General features: G+C 36.7%; 1 protein-coding gene across 1 annotated transcript in view; it reads left to right on the top strand.

Annotated features, from left to right (window-relative positions):
- The window catches only part of DLAT (dihydrolipoamide S-acetyltransferase), a 32,322-nt gene extending 20,169 nt beyond the window's left edge, over window positions 1-12,153 (top strand). Inside the window, exons 8-14 of the mRNA XM_019801654.2 lie at window positions 120-187; window positions 1,432-1,524; window positions 1,886-1,993; window positions 4,630-4,745; window positions 8,393-8,555; window positions 9,501-9,637; window positions 10,185-12,153. Coding sequence (XP_019657213.1) covers window positions 120-187; window positions 1,432-1,524; window positions 1,886-1,993; window positions 4,630-4,745; window positions 8,393-8,555; window positions 9,501-9,637; window positions 10,185-10,314 — 815 coding nt within the window. The 3' untranslated portion in view covers window positions 10,315-12,153. The remainder of the gene's footprint in view (window positions 1-119; window positions 188-1,431; window positions 1,525-1,885; window positions 1,994-4,629; window positions 4,746-8,392; window positions 8,556-9,500; window positions 9,638-10,184) is intronic.
- Window positions 12,154-12,388: the final 235 nt, after the last annotated feature.

Raw genomic sequence — 12,388 nt, forward strand, 5'->3', positions numbered from 1 at the left:
CCCTTCAGAGGGTCTTTGGTAGAGAACCTTTAGGAACTTGCACTTCAGGATCAGAGTGTTGATCTCCTGGAGGAACCAGCAGTCTGCTCTCACGTGTGCTATTTTCGCATCTCTTCCAGGCACGGGACCAGAAGGCAGAATCATCAAGAAGGACATAGACTCTTTTGTGCCTACTAAAGCTGCTCCTGTGAGTAGATTTGGCTTTTTTTTTTTTTTTTTTAAGATTTTATTTATTTATTTAACAGGGATAGAGACAGCCAGCGAGAGAGGGAACAGAAGCAGGGGGAGTGGGAGAGGAAGAAGCAGGCTCATAGTGGAGGAGCCTGATGTGGGGCTCGATCCCACAACGCTGGGATCACGCCCTGAGCCGAAGGCAGATGCTTAACCGCTGTGCCACCCAGGCGCCCCTGGCTTTTTTTGTTTTGTTTTGTTTTTTCTTTTGGTATCTTGTCCCTGCAAAATGCCCTGTCCAACCTATTAGACCCTTTTGTACATTACTTATGAATGGAATAGCTTAACCAGAATTGTGTTTTCTTTTGTCTAATTTCACTGGCTAGCAATATTTAGATATGAATGTGCTGTCACTCAGCATACAAAAGGAAAAGATGATATGCTACATTGACTTGCATTCCAGTTTCTTTTTTTTTTTTTTTCCCGGTAGTGGTACTAAATTTTTCCTAACAAATCCTCTCCTTCAGGCCCTGCTTTTAAATGCATGCTTACAAGTTGGTTGAGTAGAGTTTGAGTTTTAGGTAGTTAATTATTCCACACAGGGATTAAATCCTTATAGCCACCCAACTCCCATTTGGTTGGTTGAAGTGTTGATAATTAGCTAAAAGGAAAATGATTTAGCTACTTAGACGTTTGCTTTATTTATCTATTTTTTTAAATATTTTATTTATTTGAGAGAGAGAGAGCATTAGCGGGAGGAGAGGGAGAAGCAGGAAGCCTGCTTCTCCCTCTCCCTCTCCCCCTGCTTGTGAACACTCTCTCTGTCAAATAAATAAATAAAATATTTAAAATAAATACATACATACGAAAGATTTATCATTGTTTTTTCTTACGCCTGTTCGGAAAAGTGAATTACCTTGTTTTATGTTAATCTCTAATTCTTTCAATTTGAGAAAGCTTTGATTGCTTTTCTTGAAGGTAATTTTGCAAATACAAAATTATTTTGACAAAGTAATCATTGAACAAAGAAAAATGATACTTAAAACATGATCACAGAATTCTAAGTATAAAAATTAAAAACAAGACTTTATATAAGCACAGCACAAATCTGAGTCCCTTTTGCTCCTTTGGGATAGAAATAGCTTTTTTCTCTAAGCCTTTTAATGTTTACTTTGCCATCTGTAAGAGTCACTAGCTTGCATCCATTGCATATGCCAGGATTGAGCCACAGGTACTAAGAACTTTTGTACTTCCCCATAGGCTCCAGCAGCTGCTGTGCCTGCGGCAGGTCCAGAAGTGGCGCCTGTTCCTACAGGTGTCTTCACAGATGTCCCAATCAGCAACATTCGTCGTGTAAGAGTATTACCCTAAATCTGCAACCAAAGCTTTGGGGGGTATCTGTGCTCTGATTGTTCAGTTGCATCCACAGTTTGAAACTCTAGCAGAGACTTTTTTAAATTGGGAATCTTAGATGACTAGTTTAAGATGTTTGGTTTGGCCAGTTAAATACTTGGGATAAACAAATATTGTTCTGATTAAATACTACTAGAAGGAGCCCAGGTTCTGGTGCATATTCGAATACCATATTCCAGTTCTGGTAATGCTTGAGGTAACCATTACCAGGGAGCAGGGTAAAGGAGCAAACAGAACCCTGCATTAGGTAAAGTCTCACCTGAGCTTGAGATAAATGATATTTTAATCTCTTTGATTTCAGGTTATTGCACAGCGGTTAATGCAGTCTAAGCAAACCATACCTCATTATTACCTTTCCATTGATGTAAATATGGGAGAAGTTTTGTTGGTACGGAAAGAACTTAATAAGGTAAAAGTTCTGGAAATTCCAACTCTATAAATTCTAAAATTCTTGTTTTTAAGCCCACTAAACATTTACATTTTCACCTATATTTTTTGTTACAGTATGCCCATTGATGATGGAAAATGGTGTTCTCTTATTTTACTTTTTTAAAGAGAGGGAGAGAGGGGTAGGCCAGTGGCACTCAGCATTATATAGTTTATCTATAACCTCTCTGACCTCCTACTTTTCCACTTGCTCATTCTGCAAAACCAATGGTTGTCTTCCTATTCCTTGACATTCCGCCTGTCTACTCCTACTTTAGTCCCTTTGCACTTGTTCTGTCTGCATGGAATATTTTTCCTCTAGCATCCACCTGGCTTCCTCCTTTACTGCCTTAAGGATTTGACTCAATATCACCTTCTCTGGTTTTCCCTAGTCACCTTATTCTAAAATTAAGGGAAGAGGAGTGTGGTGAGTGGTCAGTTTTCCCTTTAGTTCTTTTCCTCTATTTTTCTCTTTATCATTTAACATTTAACATTATCATTTAACATTATCTTACATACATATGTATGTATGTAACATTATCTTACTTACATATGTTTCATTTTTTATCCACTCCTTTAGAATGTAAGGTCCCTAAGAGTAGAATTTTTACCCATTTTTTCACTGCTTTATATCCAGGGCTTTTAGAATTCTATGTCTAGAACAGAGTACTCAAATATTGGATGAATGAATGAATAAAGCAATTAAGGATTAACAGAGGTAACTGGCTACAAGGGTTAGAGATGATTGCATACTTTTATTGGCAAAATGTTACAGCTCTTTTACAGTACATTTATTTGAAAATTAGACATGAAAAATATATGCCAATGTATTATTTTATTCATTTAAACAGTTTTATTTGTATTTCACATATCATACCATGTACCCATTTAAAGTTTACAATTCAGTGGCTTTTAGTATATTCAGAGTTCTGTGACCATCACCACAATGAATTTTGGAACATTTTCATCATCCCAAAATGAAAGTATTTTCCCATTAGCCATAGCCCCCAGCCCAATGCTCCCATCCTCCCCAACCCTAGACAATCACTTACCTACTTTCTGTCTTACCTACTTTGTCTCCTATTTTGCATATTTCCTATAGGGATAGGGATTTCATTGAATCTGTAGATCAATTTGGGGAGTTTTGCCTTCTTAGCGTTCCTCCTCCATGAATATAGGGTGGCTTTCCATTTATTTAGGTCTTCTTTAATTTCTTTGAATAATTTGTGCAGTTTTTGGAGTATAAGTTTTTGCACTTCTTTTGTTAAATTTATTCTTAGGTATTTTATTCTTTTTAATACTATTATAAATTTCATTTTCAGAGTGTTCATTGTTACTGTATAGAAATACCATTAATTTTTGTATATTGATCTTGTATCCTGCAACCTTGTTTTTTATTTAGTGTGTTAAGATTTTCTATATACAAAATCATGTCATCTCCAAATAGAGATAATTTTGCTTTTTCTTTTCTGATTTGGATGCCTTTTATTTCCTTTTCTTGCCCAATTTCTCTGGCTAGCACATCTAGTAAAATGTTGACTAGAATTGGCAAAGTGGACATCCTTGTCTTGTTCTGAACTTAAGAGGAAGTAAGTCTTTCACCACTGAAGTATATGATGATGGTTGTGGAACTTTGTAGATCTGTTTTATCATCAGGTTCGGGAAGTTCCTTTCTATTCCTAGTTTTTACGAAGTGGTGGTTGAATTTTGTCAAATGCTCTTTCTGTGTCTACTGAGATGGTCATGTGATTTTTGTCCCTTTCCTATTAGGACATTATTACATTAATTGATTTTCAGATGTTAAACCAATCTTGCATTCCTGGAACAAATTCCATTTGGTCATGGTGAATAATCCTTTTCATATATTGCTGGATTTGGTTTGCTAGAATTTTTTGAGGGTTTTTGCGACTATATTCTTAAGAGGTATTTGTCTGTAGTTTTTTTTCTGGATTGTTTTATTTTTTGTTCTTTTATTGTGATACCTTTGTCTGGTTTTAGTGTTGGGTTAATACTGACCTCATAGAATGAGTGGGGAAGTGTTCCCTCTTCTATTTTTTGGAAGATTTTGTGAAGAATTGATATTCTTCAAATGTTTAGCAGAATTCACCATTTGGGGAAGCCATCTTGGGTCTAGGCTGTTCTGTGTGGTTGGTTTTTAAATTATCATTCAATCTCTTTAGTATTAGTTGTAGATCAATTCAAGGGTTCTATTCCTTTTTGATTCAGTTTTGGCATTTTGTGTCTTTCTAGGAATCCTCCATTTCACCTAAATTATCTAATTTGTGGGATATAGTTGTTCATAGCATTACCTACAAACCTTTTCATTTCGGTAGGGTACATAGTAATGTCCTACTTCATTTTTGGTTTTAGGAATTTGAGTCTTTTTTCTTTGTCAGTCTAGCTAAACATTTATCATTTTGTTGATCCTTTTAAAGAACCAACTTTTGGTTTTGTTGAGATAAGTGAAAATGAAGGCATAACATACCACAACCAACTTTTAGTTTCATTTCATTCACCTCAGGACATTTGTATTCTTCCCCCAGCGTCCCCTGCCAGATGGTAAGTTTCAGTCTTTGGGAAGAGAGTTTAAGAAACTACAGTGGTTTCTTATCTTTGCAGATGTTAGAAGGGAGAAGCAAAATTTCTGTCAATGACTTCATCATAAAAGCTTCAGCTTTGGCATGTTTAAAAGTTCCTGAAGCAAATTCTTCTTGGCTGGACACAGTTATAAGACAGTAAGTAAGATACTGCTGGGGAAAGGATATATCCGTCAGCAGTTTTCTTGTGCTAACTCATGTATAACAGGAGTATAGGGGATAAGGAAAAATGGAATATAGGGAGGAAGAGGACTTCCATTGGCAAAACAGTTTGCAAACAATGTAAAACTATTTGTGAGATAATGCTAAATTTATTTAGTGAAGACTACAAATTCTTTGAGTTTAGAAGAGGGAGATAAGTTTACAGATGTGAATAATTGATAACAATTGTTAAAAAGCAGGGTTGAAATGGTTTTTGTTCACCAGTTCTGCTGAACTTTAGTGGGGGCAAATTAAAAACAAAACCAAGAAACGTTTGTTAATATTATGGTGGCATGTAACTGGCATGGTGCTCAGTGTCTTCCACATGTTGTCTCATTTTAATTCTTACGACCACCTCATGAACTCTAGGGGCTTTTACTCCCATTTTACAGATGAAGAAACTGAGGATTCAATGAGTTAAATAACTTTCCTGAATTAATATGTTCATAAGTAGCAAAACTGTGATTGGAACCAGGATTCTGACTCCTGCATCTAGGCTTGTTCTACTGTGTAGATTTTTTTAATATTATTGTTATTAATTTAATTTCTCTTAAAATAATAGTATATACATTAGAATATTGCTTCGTGCCTTACAGTGACCTATTCAGCTTTTAATCTGAGGTCTTACTCCCAAGAGGCAAATACAACTTCTTTTTTTTTTTTTTTTTTTTTAAAGATTTTATTTCATTTTGGGATGCCTGGGTGGCTCAGTCAGTTAAGTGTCTTCCTTTAGCTCAGGTCATGATCCCAGGGTCCTTGCTCAGTGGGGAGCCTGCTTCTCTCTCTTCCTCCCACTCCCCATGCTTGTGCTCTCTCTCTGACAAATAAATAAAATCTTTAAAAATTTTTTTTTTCATTTTATTTTATTTTTAGAGGGACAGAGAACATGAGCAGGGAGGGGCAGAGTGAGAGGGAGAGAAGGAGAATCCCAAGCAGGCTCCATGCACAGCGTGGATCCCGATGTGGGCCCTGATCTCTCAACCCTGAGGTCATGACCTGAGCCCAGATCAAGAGTCAGACGCCTAATCGACTGAGCCAGCCAGGCACCCCTACCTTCATATTTCTAAATAACATTTTTCTGTTGCCTTTTATGCATTTTCATTTTCTTTATCAACTGATTTGGTATTAAAGAAGGTTAAGATTTAGCTTTATTGTACCCTCCATACACACACACACACACACACACCACAATCCTACCAAATCAATTACAGCACAAATTTTGGATAAATCAGTATTCAGCATTAATATTTTTATGCCTAAGAAAATATTATTTATGACTAAGACATGTAGTATGCTGTGAAACCTGGCCAAACTGATCTTAATGGTTGCCTACGAAGGGGCTATGCACTCATCATCAGTTCTTTATGAAAGTTTCCAGAAGTCTAAACCATTTTCCAGTCCTGTCAAACTTAACAGGAAATCTACTTATTCTCATTTTTTCCTTGGTCACCCCCTCTTGGAGAACATTTGAGGGTCTTACTATTCCTTATAGATTATTAGTTTCCTAGGGGCTTCTGTTATAAATTACCACAAAATTGGTGGCTTAAAACAAAAATTTATTCTCTCCTAGTTCTGAATGCCTGAAGTCCAAAAGCAAGGTGTTAGCATGGCTACACGACCTCCGTAGGCTCTAGGAGAGAATCTTCCCTTGCTTTTTCCAGTTTGGGTGGCTCTGGGCATTCGTTGGCTTGTGGCTACATAACTCCAAACTCACATGGCCTTCTTCTCTTCTGTCTCTTACAAGGACATGTGGCACTGGATTTAGGGCCCACCCAGATAACCCAGGATGATTTCATCTCAAGATCCTAATTAACCTGCAAAGTTGTTTTTTGTTTTAATTTGACAGAGAGAGAGAGTACGAGAGAGCACAAGCAGGGGGAGCGGGAGAGGGAGAAGCAGGCTCCCCACTGAGCAGGGAGCCCAATGTGGGGCTTGATCCCAGGACCCTGAGATCATGACTTGAGCCAAAGGCAGACGTTTAACCAACTGAGCCACCCAGGCACCCCTGCAAAGATCTTTTTATTAAATAATGTCACATTGGTAGATTCTGGGATTAAGACAAAGACCTATCTTTTAGAGAGCTGTTATGAACATCTGTGTACAATTCTCTGTGTTGACTTACATTTTTATTTTTCTTGGGTTAAAGTAGAATTGCTGGGTCATAGGATAAATTAATATTTAACCTTTTAAGAGTATCTGAAGAAAACACTTTTTTGATGAGCAGATCAAGGTTCCAGGGCAAGTTCTATGAATTGTTTGTTAATTCCTACCAAATGCCCTTCATTCATTTGTTCATATAGTCATTCAACAGATATTTATTGAACATGTACTGTTTGCTATATTCAGTGGTGGGCAAGATAAGACACACCAGGAGGAAGAGTGAGTGACAGGATAATTAAGAAAGCAGTATTTGCTGTGTGATACCTTGGCCATAGCCCAGCTGTGGTAGCTGCTAAGAGGTCACACACTATTATTTGACCAGGTCCTTGTGTTTGCAAGTGACAGTCTCATTGCCCCTGGTCAGCTTGGGGACACTGAGGGATTTGGTACCCATAGTATTCTAAAGCTTGTGCCTAGAAGCAGCTGGGGTTCTTCCTTCATGTGAAGTTTTAATTTTTTCTCAATTGCAGAACACTTCGGCAGGGGCCCTAACTTAACAAACCCCGAGGCGGCTGTGGATACAATTTAAGAGTTTGGGAACTTGGATGAGGGGGAAAAAATCATTCCTTTCCACTAACCTCTAACTGAAATTTGGCATTTCCTCCTACTATAAATGTAGAGAACAAATCAAAGAGGTATTATTAACAGTACTTGCACTGGTGACCAATAAAGATCACTTATTTTCATATCAGATTGTAGTTGTTGCAGGTGTCTTTTAAAAGATTGTTTTTTTGCTTATCACTACTTCAAAATTTTAGCAGTTTTTAGACCTCTTGCCAGATCTTGTTATGAGTTAATACATATATTACAATTTTGTTTTTTGAATAATTTGTTAATTGAATTTCAATATAGTTTTTTTTTTTAAATTATCTTGTTTTTGGTAATTGAATATTTTACTTTCCGTGTTAAAAATATATATTCTGAGAAGGGACCCAGTTGCAAAGGTACCCATTGGATAATACAGATTAGGAATCCTACTTTTATGTTCTAAGGTACCACCACCCTACATCCTGAGCTCTCCTGTTTCTCTCACAACACAGTCCTCCCCCTCCACATCCTTCCATCTGCTCAAACTCTGCCTGCAGGCTCAGCCCCACCCAGTCCACTTCATCTCAGAATTCAAGTTCTTTTTGTGTAATTCTCACTGAATGCCGGGCCTTTTGCACCTGTACCCATGTGTCAGTCAAGGCAGGTGCAAGACAGAGCACATGTGAAATGAACCTACTGACACATTTCTTGTTCATTTTTAAGAAGTCCAAATTAAGAAGAGAGCATAGCAAAATGTAAAAACCAGGAAAAATATCCCTCTGGCTGAACAGTAGCCCAAACTGAGGTAAATGTCAATATTCTTGCTTAGCCTGACACATAAGCTCTTAATAAATATTGTGATAATTATTGAAATTTCCTTTTTTCTTTTGAAATAGAAACCATGTTGTGGATATCAGTGTTGCAGTCAGTACTCCTGCAGGACTCATTACACCTATCGTATTTAATGCACATATAAAAGGACTGGAAGCCATTGCTAATGATGTTGTTTCTTTAGCAACCAAAGCACGAGAGGGTAAACTACAGCCTCATGAGTTCCAGGTAAGGTATTATTTATTTCCCTTCTGAATGTTAAGAATTATGTTATTTTTAAGGGCATATTGCTGGGCACCTGAGTGGCTCGGTCAGTTGAGTGTCTATATTGGGCTTGGGTCCTGGGATGGAGCTCTGCATCGGGGTCCCCGCTCAGTGGGGAGTCTGCTGCTTTCTCTCTCTGCCCCTCCCCACTGTCTCGTGCTCTCTTTCTCTCTCAAATAAATTTTTTTTAAAAAAAGGGTGGCATAATGCTTTTATTGCATTTTCCACCTTTGATTCTGCCTTATATTGACACAAGTCCTTGAAAACAAAGAAAAAGTGAATACCCTATTTTCTGTCAGTTTGGAAAACTTATGACTTATGTTCCCACTGTAATGGTTATATATTTTCATTAAAGTGTATTCCATTCAGGCCTGCCTTTTTTTCTCCCTTTCAGTTTATTGATATGTAAGTAGCAAATAAGAATTGTGCATATTCAGGGTGTACAGCTTTGCTGTTTTGCTATATGTATACTTTGTGAGATGATCATAGTCGAGCTAAGTCACATCTGTCACCTTGTGCTGTTTTCCTTTCCTTTAATTTTTTTTTTTTTTAAATGGTAGTTCAGAGGCCTTTCTTAAAGATTATCTTAAGGTCTTTCCACAGGGGATGCCTGGGTGGCTTAATCCATGAAGGGTCTGCCTTGGGCTCAGGTCATGATCCTGGAGTCCCAGGATCAAGCCCTGCATCTGGCTCTCTGCTCAGTCTGCCTTTCCCTCTGCCCTTCACCCTGCTCGTGCTCTCTCACCACCCCTGCTCGTCCTGTCTGGCTCTTGCTTTCACTCTCTCAAATAAATAAATAAAATCCTTTAAAAAAAAAAAAAAAGGTCTCTTCACAGAACATTTGTCTTTTTTTCTGGCTTATGTTGACAAGCAGTTAACATGATCTATTTTTAATCTCTTTTCCTCTAGGGTGGCACTTTTACAATCTCCAATTTAGGAATGTTTGGAATTAAGAACTTCTCTGCTATTATTAACCCACCTCAAGCATGTATTTTGGCAATTGGTGCTTCAGAGGATAGACTGGTTCCAGCAGATAATGAAAAAGGGTAAGTACCAAAATAAAGAGGGCGTTGTAAGTTCATTTTCATTACATTATACCTTTTTTGTTTTTTGGTGGTGGTGGTTGTGGTATATTTTTGTTTGTTTTTACATTATACCTGTGTTTGAGTCTCAGTTTTATAATTACAGTCATGGCCTATTGGAACTTCAGATAGAGTGAGGTGTAAGTATAGAATGAAGTTTCTCAGGGCAGTAGCTCTTCTTTTATTAAATGCAGTCAATCCTATTAGACATAGAAAGCCTTATTTACTATAGGCCAGGGTGAGCATACTTTTTCTTGGATCCAGGTTGTAAATATTTTAGGCTTTCTGAGTTACGGTCTCTGTTGCAAATACATTGTAGTGAGAAAGCAGATATAGGCAATATATAAATGAATTCCAGAAAACCTGCATTCGGCGGGATTTGGCCTGTGGGCCAAATAAAGAGTAGGTGGAAAATAATCTTACCCAGTTGGAGTTGGCATTTGGGCTGGTTACTAGCTAAAAACTGGTGATTGTTTTCAGAATACCTAATAATATTTTTATCTCTTTCTAGATTTGATGTGGCTAGCATGATGTCTGTTACACTCAGTTGTGATCATCGGGTTGTGGATGGAGCAGTTGGAGCCCAGTGGCTTGCTGAGTTTAGAAAGTATCTTGAAAAACCTATCACCATGTTGTTATAATTAACCCAAGAATTTCTAGACTCTCCCAGGTCACAATGTTCATTCTTACCAAGATATAAATATATTACACAGGTGGTTCTTTTTATTTTAAAGTTAACCAGTTATTTTTGAGTCTGTCCAGATAAGTTATTTGTAATGGGCATTACTGAATTTTTTAAATGCCAATTACACCCACATATTGTACATGTTTAATGAACACCAGATTTTGAGCTGTGTATTCCTAGTCAAGGGAACATGTGGCCTGGCCCTTTGGTGATAAATACTTCCATTGGGAAATGTAGAGGTAGAACTGTGGTTCTCTGTTGAAACAGATACATAAAGGTAATCTGGATGAAACCTTGAGGTTTTAAAATTTAATTGCCTCAGATGTTTTTCTCAGATTTGAGGGAAAGAGAAGTCAAGGAAAGAAAGAAGTCTGTTCTCTTGGAGAAAGGGTTTGAATTGAAGCTTGATTTTGGAATTTAATGGTAATTCAAATTTTTCTGTTATGTGATCTTCGTTTATCATGGATGCGAAGGGTGGAGAACTTCAAGGAAAATAAGTGAAATTTAAAAGTTAACATTTTCTTAGACTTCTTCAGCTAACTGTCATTTGTTTATTTTTCTATGAATCCCGAAATGGTTGTTTTTGTCTCTTGAGATGAAGATATAAATATAAACCAGCTACTTGGTATACATGAGAATTTGTGTGGGTATTTATTTAAACAACTTACATGTGTAATTCTGAGAGCAGAATTTAAAATTATCTCCAAATAAAAGAATATGTTTATAGAATTTAACAAAGTAGAAATTATTCCTCGAAGATTAACTGGTGGCTACTTGCAAATGAACTTAATTATCAGAATCTGTTACTCAAATAACTTTGGAAAACTGTATCAAGTAACTGTGGAATAAGTGTACATATGTAAAATATGGTTTCTAGTGTGATATGTGCCAAAGTCCATGTATCACCAAGTCCTGTCTGAAAGGAAGAGGGGGAAAGAGACATTGGTAAGCAGTTGGGAGCTAAAAGATTAGAAGCAAAGTAGTCATTTCTACTTGGATCAAGTAAAAAAAAAATGTGTGTACAAAAAAAGTGTTCTGTGTTTTTCCACCTGGTGTTGTCTCATGTACAATAAGTCCTAAAATCCTATTGGAAAGAAAAAAATAATAGTTTAGGTTGCTTGCTGCCTTATCAGCCTAAATATTTTTTCCATTTTGTTACAAGTTGCCTTTTTTCTTAGGGGAGGGGGAGTGGAGGAGGTGATATTCAGGATAATAAAAATGAATTTGGAACATTATCACAATTCCAGACTTTCTATTGATGTGTTTTAATAAATTATTTGGAATTGTTTATGACTATTTAAAATAAATCTGACCAGTCTTTGCTTGTATATATGTGGAACAGTCCCCTGAAATTTAGATCTTTCAGTGTTGAATCTATTTCTAAATGTTCTTTATTACATGGTGCACAAGTGACACTGCATATATTCCAGAATATTTCCCTTGCTGTATTACAAAAACAGTTTATTAAATTGATTTTTCAGTAATCAGTAATGTTAGCTTGAATTGAAGATTATGAAGAAGGAATAAGCTTATCACAGGGACCATCAGTATGAGCCACATCTGGTTCAAATACATGAAACTTCAAAGATAATTCATTCTTGGCAAATGCTTATGGCTCTGTTGTTCCCTTGAAAGAAAAATAAAAGGCTGTCTTCTAATAAAAATTATTCTGAGTTAAAAATTAATCTGAGGTATAATCTAAATCTGAACTCAGTCTATTTCTCTTACCAGAACTGAAAAAAAGTAAAAAGTTTTGGTTGAAATTATTTAAAAATTAAACTATATGTTTTCAGTGTGTCTTGTCTAATTTTTGATCTGTTGGTAATTATTTTTCACATTAAATTAAAGCCAGAGATAGCTATATACGTGTACACTCTTAATACAAATGCATTTTAAGCATGTAGAATTAGTAAAATAAAGGACTGAGTTTAGGAGGATAGAATCTAACACTTTAGGCTCCAGGAGCTACTGAAGCACCTCCTGATGGAGTGTGCCACACAGCAAGATGAAAGCGTGGTCTGGCTGCGTTA

The sequence above is a fragment of the Ailuropoda melanoleuca genome, chromosome 8, assembly GCF_002007445.2.
Source record: "Ailuropoda melanoleuca isolate Jingjing chromosome 8, ASM200744v2, whole genome shotgun sequence".
Classification (NCBI taxonomy): domain Eukaryota; kingdom Metazoa; phylum Chordata; class Mammalia; order Carnivora; family Ursidae; genus Ailuropoda; species Ailuropoda melanoleuca.